The 27057-nt window shown below is 35.5% G+C and overlaps 1 protein-coding gene across 2 annotated transcripts in view; it reads right to left on the reverse strand.

Annotated features, from left to right (window-relative positions):
• Positions 1 to 11872: 11872 nt before the first annotated feature.
• Prps (phosphoribosyl pyrophosphate synthetase) overlaps positions 11873 to 27057 on the reverse strand; it is a 76934-nt gene continuing 61749 nt past the window's right edge. The window contains exons 6-7 of one of the 2 annotated variants that reach the window (XM_090395033.1): positions 26021 to 26180; positions 11873 to 12359 (exon numbers count right to left, since the gene is read on the reverse strand). In XM_090395033.1, the coding sequence (XP_090251159.1) occupies positions 12267 to 12359; positions 26021 to 26180 (253 nt within the window). In that variant the 3' untranslated portion in view covers positions 11873 to 12266. Of the gene's footprint in view, positions 13003 to 26020; positions 26181 to 27057 lie in introns of both variants that reach the window. The other variant, XM_090395032.1, reaches the window with a different exon arrangement.

Genomic DNA, 27057 nt, shown 5'->3' on the forward strand with positions numbered 1-27057 from the left:
TTTAATCTCTTTCAAATACAGGATATACCATAAATTTGTAAATATTTCAGTATCAGTAATTCATAAAAATCGGGAAGACTGGAATATTAGAGTGCGATTTGCACGAAAGTGAATCGCAAGTAGGCGTGGGTTTTTTTTTTTTTTTTTTTTTTTTTTTTTTTTTTTTTTTTTTTGGCAGAGAATAAATTTACTTCGAATTTTCACCAATAGAGGGTACGGCACCATATGCTCCAATTGTTAGATATATGCAAATGAGTCAGAGTTCACTGCTGGCAGCACGTAATGAACGCGTGCTATTCCAGTTGTTGGTGTGAAGAGAAATGTTTTTGTGAAAAGAAAGGTTTGTTGCTGTGATGCTGACGTTGGTGATTAATGCATTGTTAGTGAAGTTGTTTTACTTAAGAGGGGAATCGGCAGCGGAAGGTTTCGAAAGCAGAAAAGAATGAAGAAAGGTCGAAGTCCTATCACTCATGCCCGACTAGTCGTTTTGAGGCGTTTTAATACGACGTTTTGAGGAACTGGAAGTTCGCCAGACTGCGATTATCCGCCAGATAACACTGGCAGATCGGTGTTATCCAAAGCCCGTACCAGCGATATGGTATCGCAAATGAATGCCGTAGCATCAGAATCAACGAGTGGTGTAAGTAGTCATGCCCCCCCCACACACACACAAGGGTAGGGCTGACAGGGCTCTTAGCCTGGGGGCCCGTCTTGTTGGGTCGGCCAGTTAAGTGAGACTAACAAAAGACAAAAAGAAACTTTATAAAATAAGAATGAATATGTGCTGAGAGGGACTACTATATTTTGCAATCGTTTTCAACCCATTATCCATCTTTTCAGACTTATGGTTACGCTTCTGAACTTCCCATTCGAAAGGATTTACTATAGTTTTCGTTCGTCCGTCTCGTTTTCTGTGCATGCCGTCGTTTCAATGCCGACGCTTTCCCCGATGTTACCAGCACACTACCCTACCGGTGCGTATGCTACGGATGCTGAGAGAATTTTATTTTATTCATAAAAGAAAGCTTTATTTGATAGTTTTAGTTGGCTAAGTTGATCTCAAGAAACTGAAAATTTTCTACAAAATTCTTTATTTGAGAACAATTCGTCTTATTTGAATTAAATTCTTGCTAGTTAGTAATAAAAAGAAAATAAAAAGCTTTTTTAGTTATGATTTTTTTTTGTATGAAACAAACTTAATTTTTTTTCCCAGATCATACAAATTTGAGATATTAAAAATATTTAAATAAATTGCTCTCAAGCAAGCAAAGACGTTTTAGTTAAAATAAATAAAATCCCAATGTCTGATTCAAAGTACAAACATAAGTCTGGAGCTGAGAAGAGGAAACTTAAATATGAGAGAGAGAATCTAAAGTATCTCGAGATCGTCACTTCATAACCAAATTTTTAAAATCTGAAAATGAAAAGGACATAGTTCCCAGTACTGATCATAGTGAAGGTGGTGATAATGTTTGTGACATTGAAATCCAAACAGAATATCAGTGTCAAATCGAAACTCTTAAAGCAGTAGAAAGTCAAGCGACTGTTACATGTGAACCTCTTGTAACGGAAGAAACGGCCGCAAGTGAAAAACCTGCAGGTTTTTCACTTGCGAAAAAATGGAAGAATATGATACAGTTGATGCTTCAGTTGCAGATCCTGTTGAAAAATCTGATATAAAATATGACCCTAGTATTTGGCTTAGAGTAATCTCAAACAACATGTGGCAAGTGACAGTACGAACTATCAGCTTTCAAGAATTCCAAAAGATTTATAAGGAATTGCCATGAGATCTTAATGGTATGAAATTTCAAGATTTTTTGCTATATATACAAAAACGAAAGATGAAAGAACAAGAAAACATTTTCCAAGAGAATGGTTAACATTGTGTGTATCGAAAGAAAATCTTTATTGTCTACCATACCATGTCGTATTTTTTGCGACTCTAATAACAAAAACTTAAGCAGTTTAGCCCAAGAAGAATTTTCGCCTAGAAATAAGCATTGGAAAAAGTTGTATGGTATGTTGCCTCTTCACGAAAATAGTGCCGAACACAGAAAACAATATCTGGCTTGGAAATTCCTTTTGCAGTCATTGAAAGAACATGGAATCGATAAAGACTTACAACTACAAATTCAATATGAAACAAATAAGTGGAGGGCACTTCTGCAATGGATTGTAGATGTAACGTTATATTTTTTATCAACCAGGGGTTTAGCATTTCAAGGAGAGAACACGAAGATTGGAGATGTTCATAATGGGAATTTCTTAGGTATATTAGATATAGCAAAGAACGACTTAATCCCCTAGTAATTTTGTACATCGAAAACAATTTGGCTAAGCTTTTGTGTTATCATTTATACTAATTGATCCTAAACCCTGTAGAGCAATGTGTTGTCCTTAACCTGAGCGACAGGTAGGGGACCTGCCAAAAATCCTGACCTGGGGGCCCTGTAAGTAGTGCATGGGAAGCTCTAAGAATCACGGGCATAGCAAACACGTCGTTATTCTGCATCCTTCAGTGGGTTAAATTTGTATCCATACACGCTGCAATCTCATTACCAACTGTTACCAAGTGATACCACTAAGCAGGAGGAATTCGCAATGTGGGCTTTGACAAAAGTTGCAGAAGATCCACAATGGACATCTGGATAGACAAGGCGCACTGTTCATTGCATGGGACGCATAACTGCCGAATGTGAGTGCAGGACAATCTACACATACATGCCTATATATATATATAGAGGAGCTGTTGCATTCACCGTGGGTCCCCTATTTCTTTGAATAGCCATGTGCAACAAGGAGCTGGAAGACATGCTAAGTAAATGCACAGCACTACTTGCAAATGCTGCGCGAAAACGTGGTATCATGCTTGTGGGGAAAAAATGTACTTCACAGTCACATTCATGCAGGGCAATACCTCATAATGCATCTCCCTTGAAGCAGTTTTTCATCAGCACGAACATGTGTAATTGCAAATCCTCTCGGTCCCGGGACTTTACACCAATATATATATTTTTGATTGCAGGCTGTTTAAAGTCCTGAGCAGCACATCTTCCATAGCAGGTTTAAAAGTGACATTCGCTGCGAAATTGCTTGCATATCCACCCAGATAGGCTCCATGCCTCTGTAAATGGCGTTCTGACCAGCTTGCGACATGTAATTGCTAGTGCCAGCAGACACGCTGAACAATTACTGTAGTGATATGTTTTGGGTTTCCTGCATAAGAATAAGTTTTAATGCCATTCTGTCATCGCTACATCGGTGAAATTTTGAACTAAAACCTTTTCCATGGAAATCTCCCCCTCACCCGCGATTGACTTTCATGCAAATCGCACTCTAATATACCAAGTTTTACGAATTATTGAAATGTTTACAAATTTATGGGACACTGTACGTGTGTAATAATTTATATATAAATTTGTTATTTAAATGTTCGTTTGCAATATCAAAATAGTTTTAAACATAATTTTATGCTAATTTTTTCCATAAGAAGAATAAAGGTTTTTCTGCTTAGTATTTCGTATTACGTAAATGTTTGTTTGCAATATCAAAATAATTTTTAACAGAATTTTGTACTAATTTTTTCCATAAGAAGAATAAAGGTTTTTATTCTTAGTACTTCATTTATAAACCATATTTTTTTTTACTAACATCATGACCTGTGCATTAAGTGGTGAACATAGAAACTGCAAAATTTGGCTTGCAGTATGAAAAAGGTTGCTGATCCCTGGTCTACACAGTAGACACTAATATGCCCCCACTATTTTCTGTTGGCATCAATTAGCCCACACTGTGCAGGCTAAGAGCAACTACCATAATTCCCCCACCAACTCTGGTCTGAAAATTATAGAAATAAACAATTTATAAGTTTCAAATTGTGTGCCGTTCTGAGTAATGTGATGAAATCTTATGCCATGAATCATCCCTTTGTCCAGCGTATTCACTGTACCATATATACTACCCACAGGTTATATATACTACTCACTTAGTAGCCATCTTGGTTATCAGATCGACTATTGTGATATCACAGTGCTTGTGTTCAAGTGACCCTTATTTTAATTAATGGTCCCAAAATGTAAGAGCAATTCGGAATGTCAAAGAGAAGCTGTAAAGTGCGTCTTTTTAAGTGAAAAAGGTGCAAGTTCTCAACTTCATGAAATAATAAGGAAATAAGAGACAGTTTTCAAAGCACTACACAGTTTCATATTTTGACTAATTTAAGGTAAGCAAAAAATAAGATTTGAAAACAGGGTTAGAGATAAAATACTTGATCAAAGACTGGACACCACATACAAGAATTTATGATTAGGGGAATGAACAGATACCAGAATAATTAAAAAGAAGGATATTACAAAGAAACTTAACATCGTTTGCATTTAGGAATGTCTAGGTAGAGCTAATCTCAGTTGCCATGATCACTTTAACAGAGTGGGAGCGAAAAAGTTAGCAAAGGAAGTTTATTTTTGTCATTATGGCAAAAATCTGATCAAGATCTAGGCATATTGATAGTTAAGAAGCGTCTCAGAAGATTTGCCATTGGAATCCTGACAAATTTGGAGGAAAATTGATAAGTTAATGACAAAAATCTTTTCAAAAAGGCCTGTGTAGTTCATTGGAATTAGTGCTTGCCACATGAAGCAGAGAGACTTAAGTTCAAGCCTAGTCACTGACTGGAGGAACTTTATCTAACCATATCGTTGACCGGTTCCAGAGTTAGTCGATCTCTGGCATGAACGAGTTTTTTAGTCCCAAGAAAATTGACCACAGAACCCACATTATTTCAGACAGTACATATCCTGTTGGAAGTTTTCCACTTGGATAAAGGATTAAAGTAAATTTATTATAGTCTAACCAAGTGTAAGCAAACAAAGTTTGTGCCTTTAGTATCTTCAGGACTGAGGCAATTCGTGGCAAAGGAGGACCAAGCTCTCATCACTTCTTGTCTCAGTATCTCCCATAATGCAAAACACATCTCCTTGCGGACATATAAGGCTATGCATTAAGGGAAGGGCCACTACCCAGACAGGTTTTGAACTTTATTGAGGTCTCTTTAGTGGGAGCCAGACCCAGAAGTGGTGATACTAAGGCAGAAGAAATGGAGAGGTCATATTTACCTATACGAATTGCCAAAAGGTGTACCACTTTATTAGATTACTCTGGATTTAGAGAAAGATGTTGGAAGATTTATTATAGTCTAACCACTTGGATAGACTATAATAAATTTAGTTTAATCTTTTATCCAAATGTAAGCAAACAAAGTTTGCAAATTAAGTATCTTCAGGACTGAGGCAACTCCATTGCTTCTGCCTTAGTATCACCACTTTTGGGCTTGGCTCCCACTGACGAGACCTCAAAAAAGGTCAAAACCGGTCTGGGTCCCTTAATGCATAGCATTACATGTCCACAAGAAGATGTGCTTTGCGTTATGGGAGATACTGAGACAAGGAGTGATGAGAGCTTGGTCCACCATTACCACGAGTTGCCTCAGTCCTGAAGATACTTTAGGTGCAAACTTTGTTCCGTCCTCCATCAAAGCTTTCTGAACGATGCAGTGCAGCCACTGTAAGACTTTTATACCACCATACTTCAGCATTTCTGGTCGAATATCATCTACTCCTGCTGCCTTTCCACATCTCAAGCCTTTGATTGCTTTTTCTACTTCAAGTATGGATATGTATTCCTGACTGTATGCCTATTGAGTGTTTTTTACCGCTGTGATATCATTGCTTGTTTCATTTAGCAATTTTTCAAAGTAATTACTCCATACTTGAAGGATATCTTTTTCTTCCGTTATCATGTCATCTTTATCATCTCTAACTCCTTTTACAGCACTCTTTCCTCCATTTTATGCTTCTTCAACAACCTCCAGAATATCTTGCCACCTTCTTGATATTTATTTTTTATATTCTTACCAAAGTCCGCCCATGACTTTTGTTTAGCTAGTTTTACAGTGTTTAGCTTTGTTACATTTGTTTCTGTATTCTCTAAGAGCACAAACTGACTTATTTGCCAAGAACTTTTGATATGCTTTCTTCATTTCCTTCACTGCCTCTTTAACTTCCTGTGTCCACCATGGAGTTCTGATTTTTCTATCCTTGCTGACCTCACCACATGCCCCTCTTGCTGAATCAATCAGGGTTTTCTTCAAGGCTTGCCACTGAATCTCCAAAGTTTGGTTCCTGTTCCGAAACTCATTTTTTTCCCCAATAGTTTTTGTATATTTTAGTCTACAATTCACATCTGAGAGCTGCTCAACTAATTCGCTTTAAAACTTCCTTACATGTTATTCTTTTCAATATTAAATTCAATTTTATCCTGCTCAATACTAAATAGTGATCGCTTCCAATTTCAAATCTTCTTTACACTCTGGTGTCCTGCACGAGGGAGAAAACATCACTATCAACAATAACATAATCTCATCCCTATTATGTCTATCTGGTACTTATCTAATTCCTCAGCTAGCTCCATTTCTTTGCCATTCAGGCCTCTCATGTTGATAGTACTGATCTTTAACTCCAGTGATGTTGAGTTGGGGTGGACTTTCAGTTTCGTTCCAGTAGCTGACTTTTTGCTGTTCGCCCTGGCGAAAACAACACGGGCCCCCACCCCCTTGTTTAACCGGACGATGCCCCAGCCAGCATGAAATTTTGTCATGTTGTACCATCATTTTCTGTATTGGTTTAATCCAATAAGAATACAATTTGGGCGGCTAAATCCCAAATTGCCAGCCCATCCTTGTTCGTTTAGTATCCAGGCAGATACCCAACAGGGTGCACCACGAGAAGGTGAGGATTGGACATTAGGTCAGAAGCCCTGATCGGTTCTCTGCATTCCTTTAAAGGCTATGTGGAGGATTCCTCTCAGTTATACAGCTTTGACCCTTAAGCACCCGTGTTAGATTATTAAGAATTCATAATTTAACTGATTTTAAATTTTATTTTTTGTAATTGTGTAATTTATATAGTACGATATAATTAAAGAATAAGAAAATTTATATATATATATATATTTTATTATTTCCTGTGGTGAAATGACACCCCTCAAATTAGAGCACCCTTGTGCAGAGCACAATCTGCACAACCGCAGCCCTGTATAAAGGTCAGCAATAAAAAGACAATGAAAATAGGCAGAATCGTTGAAGATATCAACTGTGTTGTGAACGGAGAACCCGTGGAACAACTAAAACATTTCAGCTACTTGGGCCCAATTTTTAGTGAAGATGGTAAATTATATATGGAAATAGACAACAGAATCAACAAAGCTGATATGGTAGGAAGTCAATTGAATAAATTCATATGGAATAAGAGAGAAATTAGTCAGAACACTAAATGAGCTATATACAAGACAGTGTTCAAACCAGTTTTAACTTATGGATCTGAGAGCTGGGTCAGAAGTAAAACACTTGACCAAAGACTAGAGACTGCAGATATCAGAGTCCTGAGGGTATGGACAGATGGCACATCAATGGCAATATATTAAAAACGAGGATATTAGTAAAGAACTTGACATTGTCAGCATCCAGGAATGCATTAGCAGAGCTTCTCAGGTGCTATGGTCACTTAAACAGAATGGGCAAGGAAAGATTAGCAAAACAAGTGTTCTCTGCCAGGTTGGCAAGAAAACAACCCACAAGAAGAGAAGATCAAGATATAAGTGGATTAATACTGTACAAAGTGTCTTAGACGATAGAAATATAAGATCTGATAATGTTGGAGTCTTGATAAGTAACAGACGTATTTGGAGGATAATTATAAATAGGAAGTTAGTAATGATGTAGATTTTTCATGTAGTAGTGTACACACCCTGAGGGTACATGACAGAAATTTGATGATGGTTTTACAACTTATGTTTATAATATACTTTGGTAACTTTGAAAATTATGGAGACAACTACCGTGTTTGAATAAAAACTTTAGTTTAATATAACTAAGATCTACATTCGACGTTCCGACCTTTATCTCAAGGTCATCTTCTGGAGCATACAACTATACACAGGCAACAAGCTATACTACAATCAAACTGGTTTGTTAAAGACACTGACCAACCGCTACAACAATTGTTGGTCTGACCTCTGGTGGGAAAAAAAATAAAAATAAAAAATTATACATCAACACTAGAGTCCTATTATTAGTGTTGTCTGCTATATACATATATTAACATAATTCCAGCCAGTTGGTATGGAATGGTTTCTAATACTAGCTGAGGACTGGCTAGAGTCCTGATTTATGCTTGATATTACATCTTAGGTAGGCTGAATGTGTGCCATCCAGATCCTTGGAATTTTCATGCCATATTTGTTGTTGATATTTGGGTGGTTTATCAGGATTCCTTAAATTTCCTTTCATACCAGGGTTTTGTGCAGTGTAAAGAGCAGGTGCTTTTCCAGTTGATTTGGTGTGAGGTGTTGAGTGCATGGTCTGAGAGGCCTGCTTCACCATAATGGTTATATTTAATGTTTCCTTTCTTGCGTATAGGGATTGTCCGTCCTGTTTCACCAGTGTACAGTAAGTTACAGGTGCAGCGGATGCAATAGACTCCAGGATGTGCTAATGGGAGGAGAGGATCCTTAGGGGAGTTGAATATGGTTTTAAGTTTAGTGGGTGGTTTAAAGATAATATTGAGGTTATAATGTTGTAGGATTCTGTTGATTTTTTTCTGATAACCCTTTAATGTATGGGATGGCTATGATTTTACTGTAATCTAGATTCGTTTTTGTTGTAGTTTTATAGAGTATTATTGTTATAGCCATTATTTATGAATGTGTCGCTGATGATTTTTAGTTCTTGTTTCAGGGCTTGCTGGTTAGAGCAAATTGTTATAGCTCTGTTTTTAAGGGTGTTAATAACTCCATATTTTTGTGATGGGTGGTGGTATGAATTAGCATGCATGCATTGGCCAGTGTGTGTCGGTTTTCGGTGGACCGTGAAGGATAGACTGTCTGAAGGAAGACGTGCGACTAGTGTGTCTAGGAATGGGAGCGAATTTTGGTTTTCGATTTCGATGGTAAATTGTATGCGTTCGTGTTTGTTCAGGTGGCGGAGGAATGTGTTTAGCGTTTGTCGCCTGTGCGGCCAGATCGCGAACACGTGGTCAACGTATCTAAGCCAGACTGTCGGTGTTAGTGTGGCGGAATCAAGAGCCCTTTGCTCAAAGGTTTGCATGGAGAAGTTAGCGATTGGGGGGGATAGTGGTGAGCCCATGGCTGTACCTTCTTTTTGTAGGTAGAATTTGTTTTGCCACACGAAGTAACCGGACTGGAGTACGTGGGCAAAGAGGGCCATAATGTCGGGTGGAAATTTGTTCTGTAGTAGAATTGTCATTGCTGGGGACAGCAATGACAATTAAAAACATAACACTCGAAACTGACTAATAAGTAGTCTTTGTCGAGTGTTATGTTTTTAATTTTGTTTATCAAGTGTTGTGTTTTTTTATGTAGGAGGGGGAATGACCTACCAACTCCTTGAGTGTTGCCGCTAATTTCTTGGCTAGGTGGTAATTGGGACTGTCTATTCCTTCCACGATTGGTCGAAGGGGCACATTTTGTGTATTTTCGGATCCCCATATATTCTGGGGGGGGGGGGGGGGGGGGGGGGGGAGTTTTTTTAACCATGTCTAGTGGCCAAGAAGTGACGGACTTTAGTAGTTTTTGTTTTATCCTTTTTGTTGGGTTATAATTTACCATTTTATGTGTTATCGGCTACTAGTTGATCATTTGAAGTACATATGTTGACCTGTCAAGGACAACAGTGGCATTGCCTTTATCCGCTTTCGTTATTGTTTTGCTTGGCTTTTAATGATTTAATTGCTGCTAATTGTTTTTGTCAGGTTGTTCTGTATGGTTTTCTTAGTGTTCAGGACATTGCTGGTTTCTAGTCGTATTTTATCTGCTATATTGTTAGGTAGGGATCTGATGCCTCTTTCAATGTGGTAGATAGATAAAATCCAATTTGTTTACATTTTTAGGTGCTATTGCGTAGTTGTCCTATACAGGGTTCCGAAAATACACAAACAAAATGTGCCCCTTTGACCAATCATGGAATAGACAGTCCCAATTACCACCTAGTCAAGAAATTAGCGGCAACAATCAAGGAGTTGGTAGGTCATTCCCCCTCCTACATAAAAAACACACAACACTTTATAAACAAAATTAAAAACGTAACACTCGACAAAAATGACTTATTAGTGAGTTTCGACGTTTCTGCCCTTTTCACTGTCCCCCCCCCCCCCCCCCATCAACAATTCTCCTACTACAGAACAAATTTCCACCCGACATTACGGCCCTCTTTGCCCACGTACTACAGTCCGGTTACTTCGTGTGGCAAAACAAATGCTACCTACAAAAAGAAGGTACAGCCATGGGCTCACCACTATCCCCCCCAATCGTTAACTTCTACATGGAAACCTTTGAGCAAAGGGCTCTTGATTCTGCCACGCTTCGACCGACAATCTGGCTCAGATACATTGACGACGTGTTCGCGATCTGGCCGCACGGGCGACAAACGCTAAACACATTCCTCCGCCACCTAAACAAACAACACGAATGCATACAATTTACCATCGAAATCGAAAACCAAAATTCGCTCCCGTTCCTAGTCACACGTCTTCCTTCACGGTCTACCGAAAACCGACACACACGGGGCAATACATACATGCTAATTCATACCACCACCCATCACAAAAATATGGAGTCATTAACACCCTTAAAAACAGAACTATAACAATTTGCTCTAACCAGCAAGCCCTGAAACAAGAACTAAAAATCATCAGCGACATATTCATAAATAATGGCTATAACAAAAAGACTGTTAATAAAATACTCTATAAAACTACAAACAAAAACGAATCTAGATTACAGTAAAACCATAGCCATCCCATACATTAAAGGGTTATCAGAAAAAATCAACAGAATCCTACAACATTATAACCTCAATGCCACCTTTAAACCACCCACTAAACTTAAAACCATATTCAACTCCTCTAAGGATTCTCTCCTCCCATTAGCACATCCTGGAGTCTTGCATTCGCTGCACCTGCAACTTACCGTACACTGGTGAAACAGGACGGACAATCCCTATACGCAAGAAAGGACACATTAAATATAACCATTATGGTGAAGCAGGTCTCTCAGACCATGCACTCAACACCTTACACCAAATCAACTGCTCTTTACACCACACAAAAACCTGGTACGAAAGGAAATTTAAGGAATCCTGATAAACCACCCAAATATCAATAACAAAGATGGCATGAAAATTCCAAGGATCTGGATGGCACACATTCAGCCCACCTAATATGTAAGATCCTGCATAAGTCAGGACTCTATAACCAATCCTCAGCTAGAATTAGAAAGCATTCCATACCAACTGGCTGGAATTATGTTAATATATGTATATAGTAGACAACACTAATAATAGGGACTCTAGCATTGATGTATAATTTTTTATTTTATTTTTTATTTATTTTTCCCACCAGAGGGCAGGCCAACAATTGTTGTAGCGATTGGTCAATGTCTTGAACAAACCAGTTTGATTGTAGTGTAGCTTGTTGCCTGTGTATAGTTGTATGCTCCAGAAGATGACCTTGAGATAAAGGTCGAAACGTCGAATGTAGATCTTAGTTATATTAAACTAAAGTTTTTATTCAAACATGGTAGTTGTCTCCATAATTTTCAAAAATGCATTTGGATCACCATGAGCCTAAAAGGAAGGATACTTTGGTAACTGTTAATTGTTTTTTTTTTATGCTGAATTTAAAACAATGCAACTCAGAAAGCTACAAAACAAAAACAAATATTTTTTTTTGCATGTCAATATTCATTTTAGTTATTTTTGGAAGCTGAATATTAAATGGATAAAACAAATAATACCAAATATTTATAAACAAATTTTATTTCCACTCTGTTTTCATAGAAATTTATCATCCTTTTTAACAGAGAATTTGTACACTAGAAAATGAAGTTTATACACAGGAATAATCTTCTGGTATTCTTAATAAAATGTTACAATCTATGAGGCATTCATAAAGGTACATTTAAAACAAGGAATAATGCATGATCCTGAAAAAAAAGTTTCCAAAATGTAGCAATTACATAAGAGTTGTGTATTTAATTGTTGAATTATAGGTAACTAAAGCGACTAATAATGCTCTAGATCACCCTATATTTTGTTATATTCTAACTAATTTTTACATAATGAATTAATATGAAGAACGTGTCAAAAAATAAAATAAATAAAAAAAAAAAACTTTACAATTGTGTAAACTTGACTAGTATGGTACTTCACTCAAAATAGGACCCAATGGCTCACAATTATGAATTCTGCGAATGGCTTCACTAAAAAATCTTGCAACATCTAAGCACTAGAAAAGAACATAAGTACACTTTATTGAAAGAATGACATTTTATAATAGAAGTACTTCAGATATTAAAATTTCTGTTAAAAAATCATTAAAAAGAATAAACATGATCCCATCATGGGAACAACATTCATTTTCACAATTTTTATTTCATTTGTTAATTGCACAAAATTCAACATCGTATATTTAATGTTCAATTAACTCGGGTCATGATTATAACTGCTAATGTAGCAAATTCAATACAAGAATTTTTCCTTTCCTCTCCCACCAAACTTAAATTTCTCACATCGTGAAACTACATAGATATTACTTACAACACATTCTTATAAAAACAGCTAAGGAAAATAAGTCCATATAAAATAAGCAATGTCTACATAACAGGGTTAGACAAAAAAAACATTAATGATGCACATCTGCCTGATGATAAAAGTATGCTGCCAATGATAGCTTGGTGGTTCACTGTACCATGCCCTTGTTAGTAAGGTGAGGAAAACAGGATATCAGGACCATGCACTGTCTGGACTTGGGAGTGCTGAAAAATAAGCCAAAAGGCCTACATGGGAACATTACTGAATAAATAAGAGACGGATTCCCCATTATGAGTACGACGGATTGCTTCAGCCAGGATCATGGAGACATCAATGCACTGTAAAGACAAGACAAAAAAAAAACTGCTGGATTTTTTTTTTTTTTTTTTTTTGCAGGCTAAGTCATTAGGGGAAGGGAGATGATGAGATGATTAGGATATATTTTTTAAAGGAAAAAAAAAAAAAACTATCCAAGCCAAATGCATTTATAAATAATTATATTCTTACATGCACCGAAATATGTTCATATAGTTTTTAGTTATTTGCAAGAAAATTTCTACAATGCAATATTAAGTTAAAACAAAGCTTATTATATGCCCTCTCTCATGGGTATCATGCAATTCAAGAGATAAGTAAAAATAAAATAAATAAAAAACATTAAATGTAACAATGTTTAAAAATGTACATTTTTTAGACTATTTTGTTTTTTTAGTAAATTTATATAATTAGAAATTCCAATATATATATACACACATACACACAGTGGTATCTCGCTAATCTGAACTAATAAAAACCGTGCTCTTTTGGATTAGCAAATTTCCCCCCAAGAGACAACAATAACTAGCGTTTTAAGACAAAAATAATCAGATTCTAATGGTACATCAATTTAATTCTGTAAATAAACGAAGTAACTGATAGAAAAACAGCTACTGTATACTGTAATGTAAAACAAAAAATAATAATACAGTAAACAAGTTTATTTTAGTAAAAAATTTAGTTTGTATGTACCTGTACCTGTTGAGGATTCTGATTTAATAAAATTGTATAGTCCAGTACGTAACTTAATTTGCATAAAAAATATCATTTTCTTGTACAAAACGCAAAAAAATGTTTTTTTTTTTATTTTATTTCTTTGTCAGTTTTCTTTTGTTTCTTCGAAGTTAAACTTTTTTCGAATTCTTCTTCTCAGAGCTGCATTAGCAACAAAATTTTGTGGAATAGTATCATTTTGCTTAGCACATTCTATACACATATAAAAACAGTCAGCTGCCTCATCTTGTTTTACTTTTTTTCTTTCTTCGAGTTCTTCGTCATCATCGTCTTCTAATTCATTAGAAGATGATGATTCTACATAATACATCATAAATATGTAGCGTCATATTTATGATTTCAGCATCTCATTTGATTTTGATTTCACTTTCGGTTCTCCCTGTAATCCATTCCATAACATCTGTTTGTGAAATTTCATCATCTGGATTTATATTTTTAGCCAAATTATGCACATTTTGAATTTCCTCTTTTTGTGTATATTTGTGATTCATGCCGACAATACAGTACGTACTGTACAGTATAAAAAAGCAAACGTGAATACACAATATCAAAATAGGCCTCCAGTATAACCGTACAATCAACAGCATGAAAAAATACTGCACTGTAATAATAATAAAATAAATAATAATAGTTAAAATAATAATTATTTTATTATAATAAATAAATTTTTTTTCCTTTCAAACCACAGTTCGGATTACTGGAGGGTTTGGACTGAAGAGGTTCGGATTAGCGAAATACCACTGTATATATATATATATTTTTTTCACATAAAAATAATTTCAACTGATTAGACAACCTGGTAAGGATGTGACTGCATCTGAAAATCAAAGAGACAGAGCAAAAAAATAAAAACAGTTACAATATTTCATATTGTAACTGTTTTTATTTTTTCTGAACCTATGGCAGAATTTTGAAATTTCCTGATACCCACATATCTGCCAATTCACTATAAAATTTTTTAATCTTTTCCCAACCACAAAAGACAAACTTGTAGCTTCTATCTCTAAGGCCAGTGTTTTAAAAAACTCAGTACTTTAAAAGTCTGGTCTTGCACAACATGGTTTGAGACTAAACAGTATTCACTGGAATGATGCTTGCCTAATTCAAAAACAGTTTTTAAATATGAATGATTGCCTCTTGATTCTGGAAGTTTGGGAGATTTTCATCCTATGAAAATATCAAAAACGATTGATTATTTGATATTTTTGTAGGCATAGCAGCACCTGGTATTATTGGTTAACCTATTGCTGAATTAATCTGATATTCTACCACTATGAATGGTTGTTTGTTTCTCATAGACATATGCTGTTAATTTCAATACAAAGTATTTGTTGATAACTTCAATTTATTACTATTTCTGAGCAATAAATACCAAATGTTATATTCAGGCAATAACAATCAAGGAAAAGAAGGAGTAGCCATAGTATTCAACAATAAATACGAGTCTAATCTTCTCGAATGGCAGGCAGTCTCAAGTACAGTGACGTAGGCAAATATGAGAATGGGGAACTGGACAATGAGACTTATTTGTGCCCACAGTCCCACAGAAGGTTCTACTAAGGTAGAAATGGAGGAATTTTTTGAGGCTTTAGAGAAAGCAACTGACACGATGAAAAAGAAAAGTTGGTCCTTGTTGGGGATCTAAATAGCAGAGTAGGAAATGATTGTCAGACATACAAAAAATTTTGGGAAAATTTGGAGAAAAGAGCAAAGCTAATAATAATGGCAAATACCTATTGGATTTTTGGATTTCTGCTCAGGACATGGACTGGTTATTACTAACACCATGTTCCAACATAAAAATGTGCACAAATTCACATGGAGAGAAGAGGCAAGGAATAAGAAAAGTCTCATTGACTATGTTATTGTCGATAGTGATGTTTACTTCCTGGTGCAGGACACCAGAGTGTACAGAGGATTTGAAATTAGAAGTGATCACTATTTAGTCTTCAGCAGGATAAAATTGAATTTCATTTTGAAAAGAACATGTAAGAAAGTTTTAAAGCGAATAAAAGTTGAGCAGCTCTCAGGTGTGAACTGTAAAGTAAAATACACAAAGATTACTGAAGAAAAAATGAAAGAGAACAGGAACCAAAACCCTGCAGATTCAGCCAGAGGCATGTGGTGAGGTTGCCTGCAAGGATAGAAAAATTAGAACTCCATGGTGGACACAGGAAGTTAAAGAGGCAGCGAAGGAAAAGAAGAAAGCATATCAAAAGTTCCTGGCAAACAAGTCAGCTTGTGCTCTTAGAGAATACAGAGACAAATGTAAGAAAGCTAAACACCGTGTAAAATCAGCTAAACAAAAGTCATGGGAGGATTTTGGCAAGAACATAGAAAATAAATATCAAGAAGGTGGTAAGATATTCTGGAGGTTGCTGAAGAAGCTTAGAAATGGAGGAAAGAGTGCAGTAAAAGGCATTAGAGATGATAAAGGTGACATGAAAACAGGAGAAAAAGATATCCTTGAAGAATGGAGTAATTACTTCGAAAAATTGCTAAATGAAACAAGCAGTGATAGCACAGTGATAAAAAAAATCACTGACCAGGCATGCAGTCAGGAATACATATCCATACTTTAAGTAGAAAAAGCCATCAAAGGTGTGAAATGTGAAAAGGCAGCAGGAGTAGATGATATTCGACCAGAAATGCTCAAGTACGGTGGTATAAGTCCTTACAGTAGCTGCACTGCATAGTTCAGAAGGCCTGGACAGAGGGACGAATTCCTGATGATTGGAGTAGAGCTCTAATAGTACTCATATATAAAAAGGGAAATAAAACAGAATGTGAAAATTACAGAGGCATTTCCCTACTGAGTGTTCTGGGCAAGATTTATGCCAATATACTTGAGAAACGGTTGAGAAGAATTGTGGAAGAAAAGCTTGGTGAAGAACAAGCTGGATTCAGGCCAAATAGAGGCTGTCAGGATCAGATCTTCACTTTACGACAAATAGTTGAGAAAGCATGGCAATATAACAAAGATCTGTATTGAAGTTTTGTCGATCTGGAAAAGGCATATGACAAGGTGCCAAGAGAGAATCTATTCAATACGCTACAGCTATATGGTGTCAATGGGGCATTATTGACAGGGTATATGTGGAATTACCATGCTGGGAAGTATGACAAGCTTAGGATATTGCTCAGATCAGTGCCATGGCATGTAAAACTGCAAGGGCTGTATGTCGAGAGCATGGGAAGTGGTCAAGGAGCATTTACAGGAGGTTATGGCTGATTGTATACCTAGGGTCCGAATAGTAAAAGAAGTAGGGGTTAAATGGATGAATAATACCATTAAGCTTGAGCTGCAAAAAAAAACTGTGGAGGGAATCTAAAGAGAAGGGTCACCTGCAGGCACACGAACGGCATAAAGGGTAGGCCAGATTATAAAAATATAAAAAGGAAAAGCAGATTATAAAAGGAAACTAGCTATGCAAGCTAAAGAGAATCCCAGACAGTTCTTTCAATATACTACAAGCAAAAAAAAAAAAAAAAAAAACTGTACAGGGTAAAATCATTTTAAGGAATGACGATGGTAAAGAGATCACTGAATCAGTCAATATAGTGGAATTACTGAGCGAGCACTTTGCAAGAGTATATCACCCAGGTGGTGACATTGAAAAAATGAAGTGGAGGTGAATAGTCTATTAGAGAACCTTAATGTGAATACATCTGTGGGATTAGATGGTATACCGGCACGGGTCTTACAAGAAGCGGCTAAAGAATTATCAGTGCCCTTGGACATGTTGTTTAATCTGAGTCTCGGGTCTAGCTTAGTCCCGAAGGTGTGGAAAGAGGGAGAAAATAGTTCCACTGCATAAAGGAGGATCCGAGACTAATGTTGCAAATTACCGACCGATCAGCATATCAGAAGTCGTTGTCAAGGTCTTGGAGAAAGTAGACAAGGGAAAAATACAGGAATGGATTGATGAAAATGAGATACTGTATGGGGGATCATGCCTCAGTAACTTGCTCAAGTTTTATAACACAGTGACGGCTGAACCAGATAAAGGTTTACAGTGATACTGCTGGACCTGGCTAAGGCATTTGACAGGATACCACATGAAATTCTAATCCATAAACTACAACATATGGGAATGGATATAGGGTTGGTGAGATGGATAGGTGGGTGGTTGATGGAGAGATATCAGAGAGTAGTTTATTCAGGAGTAGAGTCCAAAAGACGGCATGTGACTAGTGGTATGCCGTAGGGTTCTGTTCTTGGACCACTATGAGAATGTTGTATAGCTGTGTGGACATGATGTTTAGGGCCTCCCTGGAGTCACCCATAATAATAATAATAATATCAAGCAATAGTTAGTCTATATTTGAGTTGCAAGTCAGCAGTTAGAATTGAAGTACAGGAAGATGGTTTAATGTTAAATCTGGTGTCAGAAAAGGATGTACATTCTCTCCTCTGTTATTCATTATCTATATGGATCACATTATGAAGGAAAGTGGTATTAAAAATGATATCAAAATTGGAGATGTTAATGTTAGCTCTTTGCTTTATGTGGATGATGTTATACTTCTAAATAAATCAGCTACAAGTTTGCAAGATTCTCTGACTAAATTAAATAACTGTTGTAATAGATATGGTATGAAGGTCAGCAATAAAAAGACAACGAAAATGAAAATAGGTAGAATTGTTGAAAATGTCAACTGTGTTTTGAACGGAGAACCTGTGGAACAAGTAAAATATTTCAGCTACTTAGGCATGATTTTTAGTGAAGATGGTAAATTAAATATGGAAAGACAACAGAATCAACAAAGCTGGTATGGTAGGAAGTCAACTGAATAAATTCATATGGAATAAGAGAGAAATTAGTCAGAACACTACATTAGCTGTATACAAGAGTGTTCAAACCAGTTTTAACTTATGGATCTGAGAGCTGGGTCAGAAGTAAAACACTTGACCAAAGACTAGAGACTGCAGATATGAGAGTCATGAGAAAGATTAGAGGTGTGAACAGATGGCAATATCATATTAAAAATGAGGATATTAGGAAAGAACTCGACACTGTCAGCATCCAGGAATGTATTAGGAGAGCTAATCTCAGGTGGTAGGGTCACTTAAACAGAATAGGCAAGGAAAGAATAGCAAAACAAATGTTCTGTGCCAGGTTGGCAGGAAAAAGACTCAGAGGAAGACCAAGATATAGGTGGATTGATACGGTACAATGTGCCTTAGACGATAGAAATATAAGATCTGATAATGATAATGTTGGAGTCTTGACAAGTAACAGACTGATTTGGAGGAAAATTGTAGATAGGAACTTAGTAATGATGTAAATTTTTCATGTAGTACTATCATATCCCGTACACACCTTACTGGTACATGGCAGGAAGAAAGGATAATATATTGTTAACCATTCTACTTAAGTAATGTATTGTTGTAACTGCCAGTGTAAATTAAATTTTGAATCTAGAGCTATCAGTATAGTTTTGGATTATGAAATTGGTTAGCTAATTAAGAATTTAGTTAGATGACATGAACATTAACCTGAACCAACAATGTTAATTCTTAAGCGTTCCAAAATAATAATAATAAATAATAAAAAAAAAAAAAAAAAAATTTGATATATACACACACACACTGTCGATAGGTATACAAATATGAAATTACTAGACAATACTACAACAAAAAGGGCGAATCATGATGATTACAACAAATCAAACATTCAGCCACATCAAATGGATAGATTAATGTAGTACTGGTTTCCTTCAGAGAATTACCAACAACTGATTTAAGCATTAGTAGTTCATTGATGTTGAAAGTTTATTTTTCACTTGGTTAGACTATAATAAATTTAGTTCAATCCTTTATCCAAGTGTGAGCAAACAAAGTTTGCAGCTGAAATTATCTTCAGGACTGGGGTAAAGTGGTACAACACCAAATCTCGTTGCAAAGGTGGAGCAATGGCCTGGCTCCCACTGAAGAGACCTCAATAAAGGTCGAAACTAGTCTGGGTAGCGGCCCTTCCTTTAATGCATAACATTATACATATCCACAAGGAGATGTGTTTTGCCTTATGGGAGATACTGAGATAGGAGTGATGTTAACTTGCTCCACCTTTGCAACGAGTTGCCCAGTGTTGTACAACCTTACCCCAGTCCTGAAGATATTTTCAGGTGCAAACTTTGTTTGCTCACACTTGGATAAAGGATTAAACTAAATTTATTATAACATTAGTAGTAGTAGCAGCAGTAGGAAGTATATGAAGTGAGCAAACTTGACACCAATAAAGCCATAGGACTTGATGGTATATATTACCATGTGCTTTAAGGGAATGTTCCAGGGAGTTAACAAGCCTCGTTATGCCTCTTCAACATAAGTGATAGGTTTGCCCAAGTTCCAAAGAAGTGGAGAGGTATCAAAATTGTTCCACTTTCTGGGCTTCAAATTACAGGCCAATTTGTCTGAATACAGATTGGAAAAAAGTGTGGATAAGGTGTTAAGAGGCTAGTGAGCACCAGGATTCAGAATTGGTTGATGATTCGATAGAGGAAGATTGTGTTTTAACAACTCACTTTCTTCCTATAACAAGGTGACTGATACATTGAACAAAGGGAATACATATACAGTGGTATATTTAGATTTTGCTAAAGCCTTTAAGAGATTGCCACATGAGAAGTTGATAATTAAACTGGAACAGATGGGTTGGATAGCAGATTGGCTATTTGATAGGTATCTGTAAGATGCCTATCAAATACCTGGGAGAACAATATCCCAGAAGAGGAACGTTCCTAGTGATGTGCTCCAAAAGGTCTGTTTTGGGGTCATTGCTGTTTAAATTTGTATATAAATAATATTTGAAAGGTTTTGAATGGTGATATACAGATGTTTGCAGATAATGCAAAGTCATGAAGAACTATGAGGAGTAGAATGGAGTTGCCAGTTCAATGTAGCAAAGTGTAAGGTTTTAAAGTTTTGCAAAGCACAGGTGAGATGCAGAGTATAAGATTGGTGGGGATATTTTGGAAGATATGAGATGAAGGATCTGGGGGTATTGGGAGGATAAGAATACCTTGTCAAGTACAATTTACTTTCTGGGGACATTTTGCTAACATTGTGAGCACAGCACATTATGGCAATCATGAACACTGACATGTAAGAGCAAGGATGTCATAATTTTGCTGTATAAAGCTTTGATCAAACCACATATAGATTACTGTGCAGATATGATCAATGAGTTTGTAAAGGATGAAGAGATGTTGGAAATGGTTTAGAGATGACTAGCGTGGTTTCTGGAATGTAGTTTAGTGGAAACATGAGCAGGACCTACATTGGTGATTACAGGAATAATGTGGATCAGATTTTTTTTTTATAAAGAATCTGTGGAGAAGGATGAGAGGCCATCCCTGGAAGTTGTATAAGGAGGGTTGAAGCAAAGGGGTGGAGTGGGATGAGTAAGTTTTTTGCATGGAGAATTACAGGCAGTTGGAATGTATTTGCCTGGAAGTGTGGTGACAGTGAATGCATTCTCAAGTCATGGTATGATGAGATGTGGGTGTGGAATGGAGGACCTCCCCATAATGAGTTGTTGACTCAGGATGCCTGATGATGATAATAACATTTGGCTAAAAGTTCGAAGTTTCATCAAACTGTTGATATCCTCATCTTCTCTCTCTTTATTATATACCACCACACTCACTACTGAACCTAAACTCAACCACACAATCTAAAAAGAACAGTATCATCTTTCCCCATCTCCTCTCCAAATATAGACTACAGTAAACCTGTCACTATCCCATATATCCACAGCAACTTTGAAAACATGGCCAGATCCTGCACAAATACAGTCTTGTGACTAACTATGAACCACACAGAAAAATAGCATCCCTCATGTGCTTGCTTACACGCATTCTCTGGATCTACCAGGTATCTTGCAGCTGTGACCTTTTCTACTATAGGCAGACAGCCAACATTAGGATATCAGAACACCAAGACTACATCTTTTTCCACCACCAGGGCTGCTCAGATTTAGCAGATCTTTTAGATACCTGCCACAGGATTCACTGGAAGAATTCGTTGAATGGGCTTCTACCCCCTCACTAATTATCTTAACCTCAATAAGTATGGATGCATCAAACTGCCTCTTATTTGGGAAAACTCATCTGCAAACAATCAGCTAAACAGTGAAAACACCCAATCAAGGCCAATAGGTGGCATTAATGAATTCTAATCACTATGTATCTTCATGAAGGAAAAGATGCATATATTGATACTTTTGTATTATTTTTGTGAAGATGTTCAATTCAGTTTGGTGAAATATTCTAAATAATAAGTCAAATAATGCAGTTAATACATTGTTTATATTGCGAATTTCTTTAAACAGCACCATGAGTGAACTATGTACTTATATACAGAAACTGTTGACTTCACATTCAATTGCTTCAGTATCCACAATATTGAAGGATTAAAAGAAGAATACCTTGTCAAGTACAATTTACTTTCTGACTAAGTGGAAAACTTGCTATCCACCATAACCATGTTTTGTTTTTTTTGCTTGTAAGAAAAACTGAAAACTCAAAGGATATGAAAAGAAAACTAAAAATTATTTAATGATTATTTACTTCATGGCAGGATATTTATTACACAAGTATATAAAAACCAAGTAAAATATGTATGATGAATTTTCATAAAAAAATTATACACATAATGTTTATACAGCGAATATCTTAACCACAGATGTAATGAAAATGCAACTTTTATTAAATAACTAAGCTTAGGTACACGTAAATATTTTACGGAATATCATGAATGTCTAAAAATATACTACACATCACTGTTAATAAGGAAGACTGTATGCTATACTGTTGTGCACAGTTCTCCCAAAAAAGAAATAACTATAGCAAACTATATTTTCTGAGGTCCCAACAGGTTTCCTATAGTGAGAATTCACTGTTTACAGAGGTTAATAAGAATAAATAAAGTTATAGAAGAAAACTAAGTTCTAGAATAAACGATTCAAATCCCAGTCTGCTCAAGTTTTTAAGTAGCAGAAAACGGTTTTCTGGTACAGTGGCATCTCGCTAATCCGAACCTCTTTAGTCCGAACTGTGGTTTGAAAGGGAAAAAAAGTTTTATTTATTACGTATTATTATTTTGTGTGCTATTATTTTTATTTAATAATTATTATTTTAACTATTATTATTACAATACAGTATAACAACGATGATACACAAAAAGAGGAAATTCAAAACGTGCATAATTTGGTTAAAAACATAAAATCCAGAAGTTGAAATTTCGCAAACAGATGTTATGGAATGGATTACAGGTAGAACCAAAAGTGAATATGAAATCAAATCAGATGCTGAAATTATAAATATGATGCTACAGAATGAATTAGAAGATGATGATGATGATAAAGAACTTGAAGAAAAAAAAGTAAAACATGAAGAGGCAGCTGACAGTTTTAATATGTGTATAGAATGGGCTAGGCAGAATGATACGCCATTCCACAAAATGTTATTGCTAATGCAGCTCCGAGAAGAAGCATTCAAAAAAGTTTAGCTTCCAAGAAGAAAAAGAAATGCAAGTTGCCCGATTCTCTCAGAAAAACCACAGAGTAGCTCTATAACCATTAATGACCTTAATATAGGACTAAGAGAAGCTGTTGTGCTCTTTATTGAGGATTTAAAATGCCACAGTAGAACACAAGTTAATCTCATGAATGATAACATTAATGGTGTCTGATTTTTGACATCGATAGCAATGTGATATAAAGTTTGTATTCTTCATCAGGATTCATTCTTTCATTCAAAGTAACTCTACATAAGTTTTGGATATGACAAATTTGAAGATAGAGACTTAACCCAAAAAAAGAACGCAATGCTTCAAAAAAAAAAAAAAAAAGTTTGGTTAGCCATGGCTTCAGGAATAACTGTGCACCTGATTTTGCTATTATTCCTAAATCTCTTCTCAGGAAGATGTTTAAGAAATACCAGCAAATCAGAACCTTGTATAAGGCATTTATTCCCTTGAGAGACTCTCCTGAAATATTAATACTGGTTTTATTTAATTGTCAAACAGCAGAAAAGGATGATAGGCAACAGCAAACAAAATGATTAAATTATAAGAAACTGTAAATCATTAAAGCTAGAAAACGAATGACTCATGCTACTGTGTAGCATGAGTCATGTTTTAAACACAAGTACATGCTACTCATGTACTTGTGTTTAAAAATGAACATAAAAACTGAAAGAAAGTACTGTAGTAGCATACCACAGTTTATTTATGCTTCTGATGCTAATTTGCATTTTTTCACTTGTCAACTTTTACTCTGAAGAAGCTGCAAATTCCCTCTAATGAAACTAACTTTTTTTTTTTTTTTTAAAATAAATGACAAAAAAATTCCCCCAAAAAACCAGTTTCTTGTAACAACTATGTGTAGTCATAAAATCTACTTTCAACATGAAGATTAAATTTCTGTATAAGTTTATCATGAGTAATGGCAAAATAATTTAGAAGTATTCAGAAAACACCCCAGAAACATTTTTTATTTATTCCATACAATGATACAACAGCTGAGAGCCCTTTTATGGGATATGGCACCACCAATTTTGTCCAGGCTAGGGACCGGCATAGCTGACAAATAAGGCCTATGGCTAGGTCTTAAGTATTCCTGACCATAATCTGTGTGTGTTCATAGGGCCAGTTTGCCTGTTCTGGGGGGGGGGGGGGAAGACAAACCCTCTCACCTTCGCATGAGACCAGAAAAAGGTTCCTCAAGTCACGGACGGGTATCGAACACAGGTCTTTCTGACCAAAGGGCTTCAGCTATACTGACTGAGAATACAGAGCTCTTCCAGAAATATGATCTGTAACATGAAAGATATTCAGAAACTATAATATATCAAGAATAATTTGAGTAGACCAGATATCTTAATTTATAAATGCTAAGGATTTTTTTTACCTCATTGAGTTGACAAATTAGTAAGGACTTGCATATAAATATGATGAGTTTTGGGAAAATCAAAAAAGTGCATTCTTCCCATGTGAATTTATGTACATCTTTATGAAAGAACACGGTTTGTACATATTCTGAACAGAAATCGCTGGTATATACCATTATCATTAGCTTTACTCTTTTCTCCTAATACCTATGTCTGATATTCATTGCCTACATGTCAACTATCCTCTCTAATATCTCAAAAAATTCCCTTACTTCTTCCTTAGTTGAATTTTCTATGTGACCACAGACAAATAAATCTCACTGTCCAATATCCAAATTTTGAAATTTGCCCACACTCTAGTTAAGATTATTTGTCATTCAAGAAGTTTATCTTTTGGTTTAGTGTTACTTCATTTTTAAATCCTTGAAAATAGCAAGGAGAGAGTGAAGATTCAATCTTGAATCATTTGAGCACTACAAGGTTTTGCATGAATGAAGAAGAGGAACTGATTGTACTGTCATCAACAAAAGTATGAATAGGATTTAATGTTAATTAAAGAAATTATGAGAGAATTAAGCCAGGAATCAGTAATAAAAAAAGAAAACCAGGACGTCCTCTTAAGAGATTCAATGATGACTTCTAAGGTTGGAACAGACCACTCCCGGCCTAAATTCTTGTCAAGCATGATGATGATGTTGAGAATTTAATCTTAGTTATTGATGTATAGGAGTGTGGAGGAAAGCAGTGAGCCCCATGGTCAACTAAGCATCTAGAATAATCCATCCAAATGAAATTTAACTCGCTTTACATGACTCGATTCTTTTTTTCATGAGTGCTTTTTTGTTTCCCTCCATTTCTAAGATTTCTTAATGTCTCCAAAATATTTTTCATCATATTTCATTCTTTCCCATATTCTTCTTCTTATGACTTTTTTTTTTATACACAGCACAGTTACTATTGTTATACATAACTTTGCTTTTTCCACTACGGAGAATACAAACATGGATCTACATTTATAGATTTTTTACATATTTGCAGGCAACTTCACCACATTCTTCTTAATTAAGTTGTAATGATCATTTTTGATAGGTACAGGATACCATGACTACCACATAATTAACTAATCCACCATGATCTTCATCTTCCTGAGTTTTTTTATGCAATCAGACATTAAAAGAATAATAATAAGAAACAAATGCTCGCACAAACAGAAACTACAATAACTGCTGTCTTATAATATAATTAACTCATTTTATAGGCATAAATGAAATTATTGTTTAAGTAGTTAGGAAAAGGTAAGGAAAACACTGTACATAGACATGATTTCATTTTCATAAATTCTTTAAAAATAATGAGACTTATTCCATATAAGTATCAATAAATAACACAAGAAATGCATCTTATGTTCACCTGTATTTTAGGACATTCCTTCATGTGTTGATCTTGAGGAATTGTATTGGTTACAACAACTGCTTCAAAGCAAGCATTATTAATTCGTGAAATAGCTGGTCCCGAAAATATGCCATGTGTAAGAATTGCATACACTTTACTAGCTCCTGCTTCCATTAGCCTTAAAAGAATAAAATCAAGAATTTAAAAACCACTGTTAAAGTTCAAGTGTCATTACTAAGTCTGAAAAAAAAGTTGTAATTTTTTTTTTTTGTATAAAATAAAAATCACAAAAAAATTATCATTTGTTAGTGAAGTGCTTAACAAATGCCAATTTCTATTTAAGTTTTTTTTGTTATTTAAAGGAGGCTGTTTTCATAATAAATTGTTTTTCACTAACACAGAAATACCATTGTCAGTTTCAAGTTAAAAAAAAACAAAACAAACTTGATTAATCATGAAAATTAGATACCCGAAGTATTTTATTTGCTGAACCATTAAAAATATTATTATCTGAGACCTCCAGGCAGTCAAGGACTCATCGAGGGAGGCTGTAAATTACCCAACCCAGCTATCATACCTACCCTTGAATTCATTCACACTAGATGTACTGTCGTGACGTGTTCTCTTAATGTTCGAATCCGCCATCTTGGCAAAAGTCACTTTCATAAAATAAAGGAAAACTAATTGCAAATTAATCACTGATCTAAGGGTAGAGAAATTTCTATTATACTGCACCACTCTATCCTTAGATAAGTCTATACGAATTAGTAAGTTTAATTCAAAATTAGTTAGCAGTCTTTTCATTTAATTAGGCCGATGGTATTTATTTTCTTTCTTTCTGGGATTCCCGCTAGATCCGAATTTTTGTGAACGGTGCAGTAAAAAGAAATTCAGGCAAACACAATATTTAAATTAACAAAGAAAACATTTAATATATGGTTATATAACAATTACATAAATTCCACTTCTAAATATGACAAACCAGTCAAGTTAGCATATCAAGTCAAGTCATTCATATTAATCCAATCTTCCAAACTTTCACATACAAATTCACA

The sequence above is a fragment of the Typopeltis vanoorti genome, chromosome 6, assembly GCF_054136105.1.
Source record: "Typopeltis vanoorti isolate ZY-2024b chromosome 6, IOZ_Tvanoo_1.0, whole genome shotgun sequence".
NCBI lineage: Eukaryota > Metazoa > Arthropoda > Arachnida > Uropygi > Thelyphonidae > Typopeltis > Typopeltis vanoorti.